Source organism: Salminus brasiliensis, chromosome 19 (genome assembly GCF_030463535.1).
Source record: "Salminus brasiliensis chromosome 19, fSalBra1.hap2, whole genome shotgun sequence".
NCBI lineage: Eukaryota > Metazoa > Chordata > Actinopteri > Characiformes > Bryconidae > Salminus > Salminus brasiliensis.
The window spans coordinates 6,322,679-6,342,479 of record NC_132896.1 but is presented as its reverse complement, the minus strand read 5'-3'; the positions used below and the strand labels follow the sequence as shown (position 1 = coordinate 6,342,479).

The 19,801-nt window shown below is 40.5% G+C and overlaps 2 protein-coding genes across 2 annotated transcripts in view; both read right to left on the bottom strand.

Annotated features, from left to right (window-relative positions):
* Positions 1–1,119: 1,119 nt before the first annotated feature.
* Positions 1,120–1,476, bottom strand: LOC140541100 (phosphatidylinositol N-acetylglucosaminyltransferase subunit Y). The gene has a single exon (XM_072663630.1). It carries the CDS (start codon positions 1,386–1,388, stop codon positions 1,173–1,175), a length of 216 nt encoding a protein of 71 aa, XP_072519731.1. The 5' UTR covers positions 1,389–1,476; the 3' UTR covers positions 1,120–1,172.
* Positions 1,477–12,646: 11,170 nt separating this feature from the next.
* The window catches only part of galnt18a (UDP-N-acetyl-alpha-D-galactosamine:polypeptide N-acetylgalactosaminyltransferase 18a), a 104,331-nt gene continuing 97,176 nt past the window's right edge, over positions 12,647–19,801 (bottom strand). The window contains exon 11 of the mRNA XM_072663073.1: positions 12,647–14,402. Coding sequence (XP_072519174.1) covers positions 14,256–14,402 — 147 coding nt within the window. The 3' untranslated portion in view covers positions 12,647–14,255. The remainder of the gene's footprint in view (positions 14,403–19,801) is intronic.

The window sequence follows — 19,801 nt, the reverse complement described above, 5'->3', positions numbered from 1 at the left end:
AACAAGAAGGTGGTTTCAATAAAGTGGTCAGTCAGTGTATATTCACACACATATAATTGCTTTCATGCAAACCTAAATACCAGTTCTCATTTTTTGACAATTTGAATGATGTTGTTTATTATATTGCGTCAAAATGTCATGATGAATAGACCAATAGAAATGCTCCAAAATCATTTTGGAGATACCTGGTTTTTGCATCAGGGCAAAAAAACTTTTAAAAAGTTTTAGAAAGTGTTCATCTCAACAGTCAATGTGTTTTGTTTGTAGAAACCACACACCATAAAACATTAGAGTAAGCACAAATAAACATAGTAAAGAACATAGTAAAATATGAGAAAAGCTGCCATTTTTCACTACAACCACTGCATTAATATAATGGTTTCATTTAATGAAATATTGGAAGCTGTAAATGTGTGGCTTTCTCAAACTTTTCAGTTGAGATGACACTACCAATGAAATCACTATACTATCAGAGAGGCACGGTGACATCAGAATCATCAGTGTTGTTGGAAAACCACGTTAAAAGTATATCAGCATCTTACAGATGTTTAGATTTGACCAATATTTCAGACTGACGTTTGATGGTGTTAAACATCTGCTTTGAGGATTTGACTGCATTCAGCAACAAGAGCACTAGTGATGTCTGGAGGTTGGATGATCACCACCTCACCCCTACTTCCCTCAAAAGTACTGGATGGAGCACCAACCATCCTTCCAGAGAACACACACAGTTCTTCCACTGCTCCACAGCTCAGTGCTGGGGGGGCTTTATACTCCTCTAGCCCACGCCTGGCACGAGGCAGCATGGTGGCAATAGGTTCATGTTTATCTGCTCAGGGGGAGTGCTATTCCATCAGCAGTACCTCTCTACAGGGACTAGACAAGCTGTGTTTGAGTGCATTTGCACATCTGTGTCAGCAATGGGTGCAACTTTATGTAGCTGAATGCATTCATTATAAAGGGTGTCCACAAATATTTCATATATAACATTAAAACATATGTAGATATAGGAATTAATACTGTGAAGTCCAGTACTGAGTTTTGTGTAACATTAAGTTTCTCAGGGCTAATTTAAGTGTTTATAGAGCTCAGTGTTCTCAAGAATAAAAGTTAAACCACTTGTCATGTTGTCTACACAGACCTTTATTTACACTCCGGATTAAAACAGTGTTCTAATTGTGTCTGAACAGCTTGATTCCCATCCATTTCCACAGATGAAAAAACACATAAACCGGAATTGTGACTGGCAACAGGAGACTGTAGAAACACACGCTGTTTGAGCTGGTGCAGCCCTGGGGGAAGTTTTCATCCACACTGGCAGAGTACATGAGTCCAAATAAGGACAGAATGGGTACTAGCACAGTGACGGTAGACAGAGAAAACAGCATTGTGGCTGAGTTGTTGTCAACAGATTTAGTACACGAGACAACGGTACGCTACTTCTGTCGTAGGTCCACCTAGGCCTGGGTGGGTTCTTCAGTTCCCTCAGCCTTCTTGATCAGCCGTGCATCTTGAGGAATCATGTTAGGGATACCATTGATTATAGGATATGCAATGCCAAGCTCTTCGTTGATTAATTCATTGGCTGTTTCGTCGTACCTAAAAAAGAAGGAGGAAGCATAATTTAATATATTCTAAATATTAACATATTAAAAACTACAAAGGGATCCAACAGTGAAATCTAGTCACACAGCAATGCATCTATAATTCAGAGTCACATTTCCCACTGATACTTCTATATGTCTCCTATTTCTTAGTACACCTAAAACAGATGAATCAGCATTCTCCAGGCCTTGGGTATCTGGCTCAGATTATAAAGGCAGTGAACTTGTAGAGATGCTGGGCAGAAATCCTCAGTTCTCTACTTTGTATTTTTTTTTATATTTAAATCCCTGGTGCTGTGATAATTACCCTTAGATGCCCTGCCTCCTGATTTTACTCAAGTATAGCTGTGAGGAAAGGAACCTACATTTTAGTCATTAACATGTAGGTACTAATTACTTATTTATTATATACTTATTATTTATTTTAATAAAGTGACCATCTGCAGTGTATTGTGACTGACCACACCGTGAACTTTTAAGGTTTATCACTAACACAACCTTATAGCAGCACAGACTTACTGAAAAGATCCACTGCAGATCTATTAGGTACATATTTTCTTTAAGGCTGCTATTTTTGTTCTGCTGAAGCTTTTGGGATGGCAATTTTACTCAAATCAGCAAAATGCAAATGCCTTATACTACTTAATACTACAAGCATTGGATTGCTAATATTTTACATTTACACTATACATTTACCTTTACTTCCTTCTGACACTAAAGTGCATTTAGTAGTTAGAATTACTGAATAAATGTACTAAAGTAGAAATTCCAGAAACTCCAGTGTAGAGCTTCAACAGCAGGGATGGGCGGATTTAAACTGTGTTGGTCATTCTCTACTCATTCATCAGTGCACACAGGATGCTGCCCACAGGACTCTGGATATATGGATAAGGATATTTCTCAGTCCAGCATTCATGCTGAGATGTTTAAACACTCCAGCAGCACTGCTGTGTCTGATCCACTCATACCAGAGCAACACACACTACTAGCACACCACCACCATATTAGTGTGTTCCTGCAGTGCTTAGAATAACCCATTACCCAAATAATGCCTGTACAAGGTGAAAAATGAGACTAACAAAGTATGCAGAGAAACAGATGGACAACAGTCTGGAATTATAGAAGAATCCTATATGGTCAGTGGAGCTGATTTGATGGACGATGAGTGTAGAAACAAGGAGGTGGTTTCAATAAAGTGGTCAGTCAGTGTAGAGCTTCAACAGCAGGGATGGGCGGATTTAAACTGAAAATGAAGAATACTACATTTTTATATGAATATTTAATATTTGATTTAATTAGTATTCTGAATATACTGAATTACTGTCTCTCATTAAACAACGATTTGATTAAATAATTAAAATTAAATTAAATTAAATTAAATAAAAAGGGCTAGAAGGGACACCCTTTGCATTTGCTTTAAACAGAGCAACACGAGCGCGTGAATGGGATATTATACGTCATGAGTAAATTTATACGGCAAATTATTTAATCTCAACCTGCCACATAAATGTTTTTTTTTATTCCTATAATTAATAAATTAATAAAGGCTTTACAATATAATTGTACGCCCAATTTTTATTTAGCCAGTAAAAATCACTAGGAGCTCGAGTCCGCAGGAAGAGCCCTACAAGTAGCTCCCGCTGCCGTGTTTGGGCGAAATTCGGCCCTGAATAAGTGTAATCAGAGAAATCAGTGCAGTCTTTAGGTTACAAAATAAGTCTAAAAATTGGCTAAAAATCTGCGAAATCAGCGGTGGTTAAAGTTCCTACCTGAGAGGTTTTTTAGACAGAGGACAAACGAGGAACTGCAGCAAAGAAACGTCGAAGCTCTTCCCGCTGCCCTTCAACCCGTCACTAAACAGCCTCTGCGTGTAAAACAACGACCTTACATTCACAACCCGCTTCAGAGTTAAACCTTCCACAGCTAATCTCCTCACTGCATTCAGAGACATGTCCAGAGAGAAGCCTTTAAACACGAGAAACCTCTAAAACTAGCTCAACCAGCTCTCATCCGAAACACGGAGGTGCGCCGGAATAATAGTTCCTGAAGAGTCGAAGTGCTGGTTCGCCTGCGTTCCTGCCTAGCAGGATCTTTAAACTGGGGATAAACTGTTGGATTAAACAAGAAAACAATATGAGGATAATCTAGATATATAGTTCTGAGCTTCCAAAAGTGTTTAAAAAGTGCCTGTTTTATATATGATTTAATATGCTGAGACGTAACCCACGTTAATCCACCATATAGAGAGTGGACAGGTTCCTAAAGTGACCGCTAGATGTCAGTGGTGCTACATTTTCTGAGCAAGTGCTAAATATCCAAGGGTGTTTTTAGCTGTGGACCACTTTATAATTTAGATGATAAATGAGATACTTGGGGATTTTTACAGATCATGAGCAGCTCATTTTTTTTTTGTGCTTTAAAAGCACATTTTGTCTTTCAGAATGAACCAGGCAAGAGCCTGATGAATGTAGACTGCTCCTAATCATTGTACAATATTCAAAGTAAAGGTGCTAGAAATGGTTCTATGAGTGAGGCCACAGCAGAAACATCTGGACCATAAAGACCCATGTTTTTAATAAAGATGTGTATGAGATTTTGAAGAACTTTTTAAAGGTCTAAAGGACATTCACTTAATGTAAAAGGTTTTGACTTGACACTCACTCTATTACAATTATGGTTCAATATGGTAAGTCTAAAGTGCAAGTGGTATTTAAACCTGATTTCATATTGCTGCATTAAGCAAAATGTATCAACCAATCCTATAAAACATCCGTGCCCTTTCTCAACCGTCACAAGAATAGTGTGAGAGACTTAATAGCATATTCCATCTTAAAGGCTATGATTCCTATCCAGTCCTGAGAGAGCAGCGCTAATACTGAAGATGTCTCCTCCAATGATTCACTTCCATGCCTCTTGGGCCAGCCGGCAGTACAATTTACAAATATTTCCAACAGCGTCCGTCTTACTGCTCCCGTTTCAGGCGACGTGGGCCCAAAGGAATGACTTTCACATATGGCTCAGAGGCATAAGTAAATGGGTCTGAGGGTTTCATTTGATTGCCTGTGGTGTGCAGTGGGCACGAAGAAGCTGAGCTCTCCGGTTTTTCAGTACTTCAGGTGCTTTTGGGCTTTGGTTTCTTGAGAGAAACTAAAGGAGGTTTATTTCAGGCTAGCAAGTATCTACCAAAACTGTTGTGAGTCTGATGTGGACTGTTACCCTTGTTACTCTCCCCAGTCCTTATATGCAAATGGTTTGTGAAGCACATATGCATATACTATATGCACAAGGCCTAATACAGGGCAGCCAGGCACAGTCAGCAGGTCAACTTCATATCTCAGAAGGCACAGCTTATTCATTCTAAGGGATTGAGAGATTGAGAACTGGTCATGTGAAAAAATTAGGACACCCCTTGAAAAACATTTTGATCTTTATCATGATGTATTGAGAGTTGGAGGCAGAGGAGCTGTATGGTTAGGGCGATTGTAAAGGCCTGTGACTGACAGGGGCCCTAAAAATACATGAATTGAGTGTTTTGGCAGAGTTGTCAGAGTTGTGGGGCCCAGTGTGGTATCTTTTACTGAGGTACGAAAGTCCCTGGCAGCGCCCCTGGTTGGGGGTAATATAACTAAACACAAAAATAACACACACACACACACACACACACACACACACACATTTATTACAAATGAAAGTGTCTACAATTGTAATCAGTTGGAGAACATCAGATGCAGATGATTAGAAGAACATGATTGGACAGGATTTAGGAAGTGCCTGCCTTATTGCTATGGATTGGGTTGTGGGTTCAATCCTCACAGGGTATGTGTGGTGTCCTGTGATGGACCATGCACCCTGTCCAGGGGGTATTCCTGCTGTGCGCCCAATGATTCCAGGTAGGATTCGGATCCTGGGTGATGAAGTGAATTAAAAGATGGATGGATTAATGAAACACTAGCAATACATTATATATTTTACAGTGCATATTTCAAACAGCCATAACATTAGTACAGATGTTAAAGTTAAATACATTGGTCATCTTCATCTACAGTAGTGTCTTGAAGGTGATGTGTTCAATTCTTAAGGTGAGGTGTTGTTAAAAGTAGGAGAAATGGGCAATCATAGAAATCTGAGCGACATTTTGACAAGAACCAGACTGGACCAGGCAGGTATTGTGGGGTATTTCTGGTATGCAGTGGTCAGTACCTACTAAAAATGGTCCAAGGAAGGACAACCGGTGAACCAACAACAGGGTCATGGGCACTTATGGCTCATTTATGCGATCCATGGAAGCCCAATCTCAGAACTTGAATTGAACTTAAAGGATCTGTTGTGGTGGCACAAGGGGGGTGTTAATGTTATGGCTGATCAGTGTATATATAGTATTTTCAGACTGAAGTCATAAAGAGCGTTTCATACCAGATTGCTTTTTGAACACAGATCTGCCAATCAGAACACAGATCATTTGAATGCATTCGTCTTAAAGGCACAGCCACAGCGGCTGGTTTAATTCTGAGAGGTAAAGGGAGGATGAAAAATGGTCATGGAGAATGAATTATGACTTATGAATAATGAATGATACTTTTAGTACATAACCTAACAGATGTTATAAATGGACCATAGGGACATGAATAAAATATAAGACAATGAGGGATATGGACCCTTTTAAAAGCACACAGATCACATAGAAGCACATCACCACTGAGTTTACTGTTGCCACTGGCAGGAAATGTGAAGAAAGTCAGGTTATTTGTCATGTCTGGTGAAATCATACTCATGTATCCCAACCCTGAAGATCCGGAAGTGTTTAGCCTGGCTTGTTTAGCCTCCCAACTCACCTGATCCTACTAATCAGCTAATTAGCAAGCCTTTTCGGAGTTGAAGGTGGTGTGTGGTGTGCAGGAAACTTCTACTACATAAAACTTTGTGAAACACTATATGGACAAAAGTATTGGGACACCTGCTCATTTGTTGTTTCTTCCGGAAGCTATTAAAAATAGTTTATACTGCTTTTGTTGGAGTAACTGTCTCTACTGTCCAAAGAAGTTAGGACAGAGTTAGGACAAGAGCGTTAGTGTGGTCAAGATGTTGGATGTTCACCATCCCACCTCATCATCCTTAACTCCCCTACTCATCCCTAACAAAAGGATTGGATTGAGAACCAACCATCATTCCTTCACAGTTCTTCCACTGCTTCACAGCTCAATGCCTGGGGGCTTTATACGCCTCTAGCCCACACCTGGCATTAGGCAGCATGGTGCCAATAGGTTCATGCTTATCTGCTCCAGAGAGTCCTATTCAATGCAGTATTGTCAGCAACAGCGGGTGCAACTTAGCAGCTGAATGCACTCATTAGAAGGGGTGTCCACAAACATTTGGACATGTAGTGTGTCTATCACCTTTGGCTTCATAAAAAGCCATGTTTGTAGGTTCTTCTGTGGTTTCAATCAAAGAACCATTAATGAACCATCAAAGTACCAGTAAAGTACCTTAATTATGAACAATGTAAATCCTGCGACCCCTCCAAAAAGTCAGGAGGTCACCCTCCCCCCACCCCCCCCCCCTCAGTTCACCAGCAGAATTTACACTTTGGATAATTGGCGCTTCCCAAATTCCAAACGCCACAGAAATGCAGCTTATATTTACTGTCATATAAAAACCACATATGTCTGAACATTTTCTGACGAGTGCACCAACAGAAACCCTCCAAAAATCGATTGGAATAAAATCCTGCTGGATTAATGTTCATTAAGAGTCAGGAATGTTTCTTTGAGGCTTTTGAGGATCAGTTTGTTTGGATGCGTTTTGTCACGTCAGGCCTAAGTGCTGTTTTCAGCTTCAAAGATTACTCTAGACTACACACTACGTGTCTCATGTGGGCCATGTAGCGTTTTCCATTACCTTCACTGTAATACGTTATACAGTGCATGTTGTACAGTGTATTGAGCGAGTTAAGCAAATGGCCATATCACCCGAAAGTAATTCCCCCGCCGTTACGTTGTTATCGATAAACTCACTTTTTGTCTATCTTGAGAAATTTTTAATTGCCTGGCCCCGTCCTCCACACAGCTGCGTGAGGCAGATAAACCCACACAATGTCTCCTCTCTGGAGATTCTCTAATTTAATAAAGTCAGAAGCTCAGGCTTCTCCTCAGCCTCCAGGGCTGCGATTTCCAGGTTCGCAGCTGCTGACCCAGCGTTTCCCTGGAATGGTAACAAGCTCTCTGAGAGTGCTCCTGGCTCCTGGTGGTCAGGAACATTTTAATATTCTCGTCCGGGAAACAGTGAAGCGGTGTCTTCTGCTTCTCAGTGACCTTGATTAATGATTAGGCTCAGAATTAACGAGCGTGGGGCCAACATTAAATTAGCCTGGTTAGTCAGCAGTAAAATGTAAATCTGGCAGGAAGGGAGTGCACCGCTGTCTTCAGCAGGACTGGCATCAGAGCGAGGTGGGCTTGCAGATCCATTCAGCAGTAATGATGCCCAGTGAAAAACAACTCTGGCCCCATTTCACCTGGTTGTGGTTGGAACGGTGAATTGTTAGCAGCGGGGTCAGTTGTGAAGACCTGCACAGGCATAGGCATTAGCACTGTGGGCCCGGTGTGGGTGCTCCAGACTCTAGACACTGTGTGGATTAGTTCAGTTCCACCAGCAGCTCACCTGATTTACTGTAACGGAGGACTGATTAGATAAGCTAGGTGTTGGATGGGAAATGGGAACACTGGCCTTCTTTGACACACACTCACACAAGTCAAATCATGGTGTAGTGTGTAATTTGCATGAATGTGTTCATTTCTAACGTTACAAATAAATGTGTATCGCCCAGATAAACAGCTTTACACATCATTTCCTGAGGTGCTGTATTACACTGCACCTCACTGCAGCCATTACACACACTGGAGTCTCAGTAAAGAGCACAACAGTGCCACCAGGGGTGCCATCTGCAGGGGGAAAGTTAGGACGACTCTAAGGGCCTGTGACTGGCAGTGGTTCTTCTATGGTTTCCCTCAAAGAACAATTCAAAACCCCTTTGTTTTTAATTGTTTTCGCAAAGTACCTCAATTACAAAGAATGTGATAATAAGCAATCCTGCAACCCCAAAAGGTCAGAAGGTCATGTTGACTAACTGTGGCTAATTGTGAAGCGAATAGCAAAACTGGCTATGAACAAAGTGGTCAAGGTTGCACTCATTTTTTTTAACGCTTCTGTTTAAATCTTATTCGTGAGGTGTGTGTTATCTAATAATTACTTATAATCACGTATTTGTCTGAATATTTTGGCAGGATTGTTAGCTATGTTACATTTTTTCTTGTATGCCACTATTATTACCACCATTAACCATCATGCTTTCATTATTTTTACCATCTCTACTATGATTATATTAATTCTATTATATTTGAATTATTTCAGCACACCTGTACAGGTGTACCTGTACCAGCACACAGCAGTGCAACAGTCTTGGTGATGGTTCAGTGACTTTTTAATCAATAATGTATTATTAGTTCTGACCAGAGGAGGATGGGTCCCTCTTGTGAGTCTTGGTTCCTTCCAAGATTTCTTCCTACAGCTATGAGGGAGTTTTCCGTTGCCACTGTTGTCTCTGGCTGCTCGCGGAGGGTCGTAGGTTTTCATGTTTTGTTGATTTCATGTCCTCTTACTTCCTCTGAATTCCTGTAAAGCTGCTTTCTGACAGTGGCAGTTGTAAAAAGCGCTATACAAATTTCTTGATTTCATGGTGGGGCCCGGTGACAGTCAGCACCATAGGAAACAAGAAGTACACACTGCTCTTCAGGCGGGACGTGCGGTTTAGGCTTAGGTTTAACTTGTGTTTGGTAGTATCTAAACTTAGAGGCATGATCCATTCTTTTCGATATATTTACATAAAAGTAGGGGTCAGCAGGTTCTAAAACCTCGCAAGAAACCCTCTTTGGCTTGCGCCAAGTGTGAAATTAGTGTATCCAGGTTTCCATTGGGTGTTAGCTACATTAGCCTCGTAGCTCCAGTCTAAAACTGATTTAGCAAGCATCAGCCTACTAACATGTTTATGAGAATTGACTAAAATCCACTGCTGTATCAACATGTATTAAAGTGCTTCCAATTGCACTGCTGGCAAGTAAACCTAGGTAGTAATTTATGCGCAAAAATCTGCATAACAGGGTCTTGAAAATGTCTATTATGCATTACTACGATTAGGGATGCACCGATACCACTGTTTCCTTTCCGATGCAGAGACCAGATTTTCAAGATGTTTGTAGTGTTCCACTTTTTATAGTTTTTTTTTATAATAAAAAATAAAAATATATAAATTTAGAAAGAAACATGTGCAAGTAGGTAAACAAATGTTTCATGTAAAAAAAAAGGGCGTCAGTAAGCTTCATTTTTTGGATTCTAGTCTACACAAACGAGCTATGGCTGGGTTGTCCTCTGGTTTGTGAAGGCTCTACGTTCTGCTCTCTGTGGTCTCTCATGGCCTACTAAAAAGGACAGGCATAAATAGGCTGCCAGAAACAACACACAGGTACAAACCATAGCTACTCTCGGGGGGAGTACAGCACTCATTCAGCACTGGCCAGTTCCTAAAATGGGAATGAAGCCGACTACAGAATGATGCACAAGCTCAGATAACCACTTTCAGAGAACGGAGAGTGTTGGTGTCTGTGCTGGAGACGGGTGTGTTGGTGTGTCCTGCGCTTGAGAGGTTAAACACACGGCAAGTGCCTTTCCCAAATCCACATGGGGTTGATGAGAATGTCTCAAATGTCTAGAAAAACCCCAAAGCCAGGAGAAAGCGTACCTTTATTTCATCCCTTACTGAGAGCTGAAAGCCTTTCTGAGTTATTTTTTTTGTGTGTGCTTGTTTTACCTCCCTGTACCACGAGGCTTTCAAACATTAGAGGCCTTTAATGTCCTGACATCCTGGTTCCTATTTCATGTCCTCATCTCCAGGGTCTGACAGGATGAAGGGGGTGTTTGTATTTCAGGCATGACGATGTATAAGAGTCTAGAGGAGTGTTTCAAGGACAGAGTTATGTATGGATATTCATAGCAAGTGAACAGAGCTCGGCGTAAGCCTGGAGGATGCAGGCTGCTTAGAGCTGAGACTCACAAACCGAGGCTTTGGAAAGGGAAAACTATTGGCATTGAAGGTGTAATGAAAGAGCAGCAGATTAATTGGGCTTTAACGCATCGTGTCGCATTATCAGGCTCTGGGTGAAACAGGCCAACATTTGTCTTAGCCAGCACCACTTGATCATTAAACAGAGGCAGATATAATGGCCGGCAAAATTAGCGGATGAAGAAGACAGAGGAAAGGACTGCAGAGCGTCATGCAGGGGCAGAAATAGAGATGCACAGTGTGTATGCTTTCTTAATCAACATTGCAAGGCCTCAATAAGCAAATGAGCCACTAACCAATCGCAGTGTTTTGGTACTGTGAGCATTTAGTCCCATCATGGTTGAGGTTCTCAGATCAGTGTTTCTATCTGAAACCCCAGTGTTGACATTCATGAACTGGACAAGCCACAGTTATACCAAAGTAAAAACTACACCAATCAGTCATCACAGGAAAACTTATTGACTATCATGCTCAGAGGAAAGCGCTGGTTCCCCAGTTCCACCATACCTGCTATCAGACGCCTGTGCTGACCAACATCGAGGGGAAAGAGCACCATCTACCCAACTGGCCAATTGTGCTCTCTCATACTCCGGACGCTGATGGCAAAGCAGCATGGCTCAGGATTCAAATTTGCGACCTTGGAAGTGGATCAGGATTTTCTGATGCTTATTTAGTATAGAGATACAGTATTATTGCCTAATGACATGTCCCATCAATGAAACATAGTCTAATCTGCAGGTCACTGAATATATTTAATAAAATACCTCAATAACAAATAATGTTACTTAGGAAGGACTATGTCCCTTCTGGCCATCCCTACAATTTGCACCAGTGGTGTAGCTAAGCTCAATCCTTGAGTTTTATAATATATATAATTTAAAAACAAAAACACCTTTGTAAGAAGCGATTCTTCTGGAAATGGAGGGTTAAATGCTCGGGGCTTATTCTCCCCAAAGCACAGTGGCATTAAACTCATCTCAACTTGTCGTGACTGCGCTGAAACTCATTTCTGCTCTACCCTCTCCTAATGATCTTTATGCTAGGATGGGTCTGGGGGAAGCAGGCTCTTTTAGGTATACGAGCCATCAGCAGCTTTTGATTAATGTGGAGGGTTTCGTCCCCAGAGTGTCAGAACAGAGCTCTGTGAGGGGGCTGCGGTTTTCGCTGAACAGAAAATGACTTTGCGGCTCTACTAAGGAGCATCCTTAAAGTCTGCCCGTCATAAAGCTGCTTTTATGAGCAGCCAAACAAAACTCTTGCTGGACCGGACAGCCATGAAAAGCAATATTTGAACAAAGCAGCTTGTGAGGCACTGCTTTGTCAGTATATTTAAAATACCTACCTACCAATACCTATAATTATTGGCCAATTTATTGGAAACATCTACCATATTGGTGCATTTTGTAGGTTTACAGTGATTGTAGCCCATTTAGGTGTAGAACCTCATGTTAAGCCCTCAAACTTTTCTTCACATGTCTCTTTGGGGAACTTGAAGTGACCAGATATTCTTTGAGTAATGGACAGTAGTGACACCTGCATGGTAGTGTGTGTATGTGTGTGGTCAACGTCCTTATAGGCAAGTCCTGCGGCCATCTTTGCCATGCTGGCGGGCAGTTATTTCCAGTCCTACTAGATCAGGCTTCTATCTCTGCAAATAGGGAGAGACCAAGATACTGGAAACTGTTGGTGAATCATGAACAGTGTGTGTTCAGCTTAATAAGGCACAAAACACATGATTTTTCAGCTTGTTCTGGCTATTAAGCTCTTGCTTAGATCTTGCGGCGTAACCAGCAAGCTGACTCTATCCTTAGGGCGGGACTTTATCCACTTTATAGGGCCACTTTATTGGAAACCCTTCCATCGTCGCTCCATCTGATTCCAGACTCCAGAAAAATGCACTTTCTTCTTTCAGCATTTTAATAAAGTCCTTATAAATATTATTTACATTTACAAAATATCATTTTTTGACACAAGCTTGTCCAAAAACAAACAAACAAACAAAAAAAAAGTACAACTGAATTGTGTAATATGCGTCAGCCACAAACCTGAGACACACGAGGGGGAAAAGAGCCTAAAAAGAAAGAAAAATGAAGAAATTGCAAACACATGCTACATAGTAGCAAAAACGCTCAACCAGTACAGATGAATAACAGATAATCTTACATTCAAGTACATTCAAGCAAGTCAAACCTCTGGAACTGACCAAACCGAGCTCCAACTGAACCAAATCAATGGTGTAAAAAACACTTATCTCATGATGTCTGCAGGTGAGGGACACAGACGTCAAGTAGCATAAAATACCACACTGAAAAAAGGTGACGTGATCAAATGTGTACATCCACCAGGTTTCCATATGCATAAAATATACTACATCAAACAATCACTGCCAAAACTGGGTTGAGGTTACATTTATCAATCAGCCATAACATTAGTACTACACTCACAGGTGAAGTGACAAACACTCATTATCTTCACCTACAGCTGCTTCCTCTGTCAGCAAGTGAACAGTCAGTTCTTGAAGGTGGTGTGTTGTTAAAAGCAGGACAAATGGGCGAGCATAAGAGTCTGAGCCACTTAGAACCAAATATTGATGATCACAATGGTCAGGAGGTCTCCAAAACATTAGGCAGGTCTTGTGGCTTTTTTTTCTGGTAGTCACAGTGGTCAGTACCTACCAAAAGTGGTCTATGTAAGGACCAGGGTATCAGGGCCATGGGCACCTAAGGCTCATTGATGTGCTCTATGGAGGCCGCACCTCACAACTCATAGGGCTTAAAGGATCTGCTGCTGACGTCTTAGCGCCAGATACCACAGGACGCCTTCAGAGGTCTCGAGCTCGATGGGTCAGAGCTGTTGTGGCGGCACAAGGGGGACCTATTTAATATGTCCTAGGTAGAGGGTGTTAATGTTATGGCTGATTGTGTATGTTGTCTCCAAAATCTCAAATTTACAGAAGGAAAAAACGTCTTAACTTTCAATGTAGGTCCATTAAAAAATATTTAATTACAGGTCATTTTGGAGCATTTCTATTGGTCCATTCATCATGAAATTCGCACACAGCTTAAAGAACACCGCCGGATTCACTGATTTATCATTTTTCACTGTCAAGAGATATAGGGTTGTTGCGTGACAGTGATGATATTTTATTCATGTGGGAATTTTATTCAGATGTACACGTCTGAATCAGGTAAATGCAGTACCTCACTGTTTTTCAGTGCACTCATCTCCCATAGAGAACACACACACACACGCGCCTCGACTGCATTCAGACAGCAGGAAACAATCTGGATCTGTTGTGTGATTACACCAACCATTAGCGTGTGGCTCTTGTGGGAACGGCTGTGTCAGCTACTTAAACCCTTCCAGATCTTGCTCAACATCACTCATTTTTCTGTTTAGAATTCAGTCCAATTCACACTGGATATAAAAGAGAAAAGCTATGATTTCGCTGTCAGCCCAAACGCAGCCGCCGTTTCTATATAAAGGGAGGAAGTACATTTCAGTCCAGTGATAGAAAGCAAGTGCCATATGCAGCTTCTGCCTCAGAGGACATTTCCTGCCAGAATGTTCGTAATAGTCCATTTTTGGTCAGTACACTTCTGTAGGGCCAGCTGATAGCCGTGCTCCAAGTCACTGTTCTGGACTAACTCGAGACAGTGCTTCGATTCTCTGTTCTGGATGGAGCCTCCCTGCAAAAGACAGAAAGTGTTAAGAGGTGAATGAAATGTACTGTAATTACAATTACACAATAAATTACATAGTTATGTCTGTTTGCTTTGACTTTTTTAATATATGAGAATTAAATATGGTGTGTTTTTTATATAATAGGGGCAGTGGTGGCTCAGTGATTAGAGCACCAGGATATCGATAATAGGGTTGTGGGTTCGATTCCCGGGCTCGGCAAGCTGCCACTGTTGGGTCCTTGAGCAAGGCCCTTTACCCTCTCTGCTCCCCGGGCGCTGGAGTTGGCTGCCCACCGCTCTGGGTGTGTGTGTGTACTCACTGTCCCTAACACACAGGTGTGTGTGTGTGTGTGTGTGTGTTCACTACCAGATGGGTTAAATGCAGAGGACACATTTAACAACAAATACGTGCACCTTTACCTTTACCTTTAATATAAAAACAATATATAGCGTATGGCGGTCAGAACATTCAAAATGGAAAAGATGAAGCCAGTGCTACCAAACAGGTTAATCAATCAATCAATCAATCAATTAATCTGTCTTTAATTTTACTTTGAAATACATTGTGGGTGACCCTCATTATTAATGTAGCCAAGCGTCTACAGTAAACAGGGATTAAAAGAGAAAATAGCATGATATTTAATCAATTAAAATTAACAAAGGAAAAAAAAAACTATCAAATAAAACCAAAGTTATGAGTAAATTATCTGATAATATAAACAAATGATTATTTAATTCATAAGTGAGAAAACAATACATAAAAAATTACTAACCAGAATTATATCTATATTGTAAATTTCTTATGAATTAAAAATGACTTTACATGATACATGTAAAACTAAAGAATTAAATGAAATAAAGTTAAACTAATGCAAATAACTAATAAAACTAATAAAATCCTTCATTTATTTTATATATATTATTTATAATATTTAATATTTTTTCGGTGTGTAGTGTAGTGTGTTTTGTGGATATATTGTATGAGCTGTAGATCGGCACTGGGAGAGGTGGATCACTGGATTTTATGGTATTTTTATATTATTGTGTCTTTTTGATGGAAGTTTATTTGGAAAAGAATTGATTAAATCAGAGATGGCAGAAGGTAAATCTATGTATTTTCAGTCACATTGATTTTGAAGCTCAGTAGATATTTTAGCTGGTGGAATTTGAGGTAATGATTGAAAACTTATTATATAACAAACAAACAAAATTATATAAAATATAAAATGAACGAATTTAGATCTAAACCCAACATGATAAAATATAAAAATAATAAAATATGAGTTTCCAGCTGGCTGGTGCAGTAAAAACTCTCTGTACCTGGCAGTTGAGCCAACCACCGGAGCGAGCCTGATAATTACCATTATTTATAGTCATCATTGATGCTATATATGCTGGCATGTGGCCAAAGAGTGTTTCATAAATAATAATAATAATATTAGAAGAGTTAGTGCCATCTGCTGCACTGACATCTGACACTTTCATTTACAGAGCCCTGTAGAAGCTCTATGAAAAATAATGTAAAGTGACAAGTGATGTTTCTCTAGTGTTCCCGAAAGAGAGCCAGCGAGGACCTGCTCTCTTCCACTGCTGGAGGGGCACTGTGTGAGGCTGACGGATGAAAGCAGGGCTGTAGGCCAAACACCACACTGATCCGATTATCTAACATAATGTGAAATCCGAATGGCGTACAGGCTTCCCTCTGTCACAGCCTTGCTGTTCACATCCATACGAGGAGGCACAGTTAAAGGGGCGCAGGGAGGCAAACTTTTAATCTGACAGCTGAAACGTCTTAGGGTCATCTAGCGATGAGACGCCTACTTGTACTTTGTAAGTACAAGTCACTTTATAAGCTCTGCCTACCTCTATATAGGTCTTTATATAGGAGTGCAATTACATACTATTGGGAATCTGTTGATGCACAATTTATCACCCTTCCCTCCATCCTATTCATCATAGGTCAGTTTCTGGCCACAGGACTGCTGTTGGCTAGGTATTGTTGGGTGGTGGTCCATTCCCAGCACAGCAGTGACACTGAGTAAAGTGTGAGGCGTTGATGAAAATGAAACTACCAAGGAGTGACAAGGAAACACTTCAAGTTCCCCAAAGAGACATGTGAAGAAAAGTTTGAGGGCTTAACATGAGGTTCTACACCAGTTTAAGGGTACTTCCTGGAACATTTACATTCTTATGTTCTTCATATTCATCTCCTTCATAAAATGTTTCTCGGACGTTGTGCTGCTCAGCTTGTTCTTCATTGCCCTACAGATGCTCCAGATCCAATTTTACTCTATGCCTACAGGTTGGACCATCATTTAGAGATCAGTCTGAACATTCTGAGATCCTCAAACCGATCTTCAGGGCCCTTCAAATGGAGGGAAAGAGCAGAAATGTAAACTCCTGTGCTCCTGAGTGGGACCATCTGAAGATCTCCCTCCAGATGAAGGATACAGCAAAACTGCAAACTGCCTGGGGGACCATCAGAATCATTTAGAGAACCCTTGCTCTAAAGAGTCGTTCATTGAAGGATTTTTTAGGTAACCACAAGAGGTTCTTTTATGACAGTGGACAAAGTTCCTTCTCTCAGGATTGGTTTGAGGACCTCTGTTCTTAGGCATTTGCAAATAACTTTTTTGTAATTCTTATTTTGATGAGTGAACATGGACCCATAAAGGAGCTGTTTCCAATAAAGTAGCCGGTTTTTAGGATGGAAATATAAATATTAGTTACTTTTTCTGTCTTAAAAAGCCTCTTTAAGTGTTACACAGTAATGACTCGTGGTGTTCTACATGCTTAGCAGTCAGTAAGCATTCACTCATTATTAATAGACATGTGAGGGGGTGGTCCAGAGATGCCCATTAGAGCCCCTGGAGGTCCAGTGGTCATTGATTCTGCAGAATAATTACCCAGAAAGTGTTAAATCAAGAAGCAGCTGCACCCCCCTCGACACTGGAGTTTTTAACCTGTTTAGATTTGATTTATGAATGACAGCCTTATGCTCACACTCCCTTAATGAATCTGAATGAATCTTCTGCGTACTTAAAATAACACACAGCACTTTCTATATATAACATGCAGGACTAGCAGATGAAGTTCTATTAAACTGAATGAGGATATGGTTCATATGGGACACAGTCATGGCTCCTCCTGCTCCTTCTCAGTAAGTGAAACTGTATTGCTGTCTATTAGTGTGTAGGCTAAAGGTAAGCATATGGATTGGATGAAAAACAGTTAGGACATCATAACTAATAAGACCTGTTAATTAGCCTGGATCTTTATTTACCAGTAATATATTTGTAGGCATGGGAGTTGCTGTTCTATCTGTTGCTATACACTTTATAGTCTATTTGCTAATATACTATATAGCTGCAATAACTAACACAGCTATATGAGAGTGCTGGACAACAATGTCAGCTTTACTGTTGGCATTATGGAGTCCTATATAAACCACGACAGCTCAAAGAACTATGTGAATGCCTAAAGGGTTCCTTGCCTGGTAAAATGGTCCTTTAAAGGAAACCCCTTAATCTTCACAGAACCTTTTAAGAATATTCTATATAGCACCAGTAAGGGTTTCTCCTTATGTTAAGGAGTCAAAACATGCTTTTTGGTACTACAGAGAACCTTTTTCTGAACTGTAACCCCTGTTCTGGCCCATGCCAGGCCCTGCACGGGTTTGCCATATAAACCCTTTACACTGAGGAAACACAAATATCTGCAGCTTCTCCACTGGGTGATGTGTGTGAGTTTCATTCACTTCAGCACCACTCCTGTTAAATTTATCATAGCACCCTCACTAGCAGCAGAAACCCGCTGCTCAAAACCTCTCTAACTAAATAAAATATCTCGTCAGAACACGTGCCGGTAAAAGCTCAGTGATGCGTTCAGGTATGATGGCAAGCAGAGATACTACATACAGCTACATACAGAAACACACACAAGCAGGTCCTAAAGGCAGGGCTGTGTCCTGCTGTAGGCAGTACAAACAGTTGCTTTGGCCCCCAAGTCAGGCTTCCCACAAGCATGTAGGTTTTACTTATTTTTTTAATGATTAATATTTTATAGAATTTGTCTATTGTGATATTGACAGAAGTGATGCTAAATCCACTTAAACAATTAGGTTAAAAGGCCCCAAGTGGCTCAGTGGTCTAATGCACTGCCGCTGTGGCCTGGGGGTCGTGAGGTCAAATCCAGAGCAATGCCGCTTTGCCATCAGCAGCTGGAATCAGTGGGAGAATAATTTAATGACAAACAAATCATAAAAAAAGTGATCAGGGAGTGTGACTGTCCATAAACAGTGTTATGCAAATGTTTGAGCACCCTTGGCCTAATGACACATTTAGGCATTTTTAAAAAATGAGAAGCAGTAAATACAGCTTCTGTAGCTAATCAAACAAAAACCACTATAACAGTGTATTTGAGAAATCCTAATGCAGTTTTTCCATATAGTCTTTCATAACAACAAAATAAATTACTAAAACGGGCTGTGCAAACATTTGGACATCCTTACCTTGATTTTTTTTATAGTTTTAGCTACAAAAGTGTTTCCATGCTGTGATTTCTGCCAATGAGAGTGCTACCAAGTTCTAAATATGTAAGGTGCCCAAACATTTGCACAGTCCACATTGAAGATTTTGATGTATTTTGTTTGTATTATGAAAGACAAGGTAACTGCTTCAGGGTTTGTTGTATAGTGCTGTGTGTTTGGTTAGCTATAGAGGCTATATTTACTGCCTCTCAATTAATGAAGACGACAAAATGTATCATTTGGTTAAGGTTGTCCACAACTGTGCCTATAAATGTGTACAGAATGGAAGTAAACATATTGCTGCAGTCCAAAAAAATTTATCACTGAAACAGTCACTTTAGAGGAGAACTTTCAATATACGTTTTAGTGCAATATACATCAGTTTATTTCATTTTAATAGACTATTGTAATTTTTCATTGGTCAGTTTATCATGAAATGTTCAGTGTAAAGGGCAGCTGCTGTCTTCAAACGAGGCAGAAAAATAAAAATGCTGTTGTTTGTGGACAGTGATGGTTTTAATATTACATGTATTTTTTTGTGCCTCAAACCAAAGCCTTTTCAGTTCGTTATGCAGTAAACACTTGTGTTCCTTTCCATTTTTAGCAGACACTAAGCATTCGTTAACAGATGACTCAGGGCTGCTTTAGAGATGCCCATTAGAGCCCCTGGAGGATCAGTGGTCATTGATTTGGCAGAATAATTAAAGTATAAATAAAACTTCAAAATACTCATAAAAATACAGAACACTAATCAGCCATAACATTAGTACCACCTGCATTATATTGAGTAGGCCCCCCATATGCAGATCTGACCATTTGCAGAATGGACTCCACAAGGCCTCTAAAGGTATCCTGTGGTATCTGGCACCAATACCTC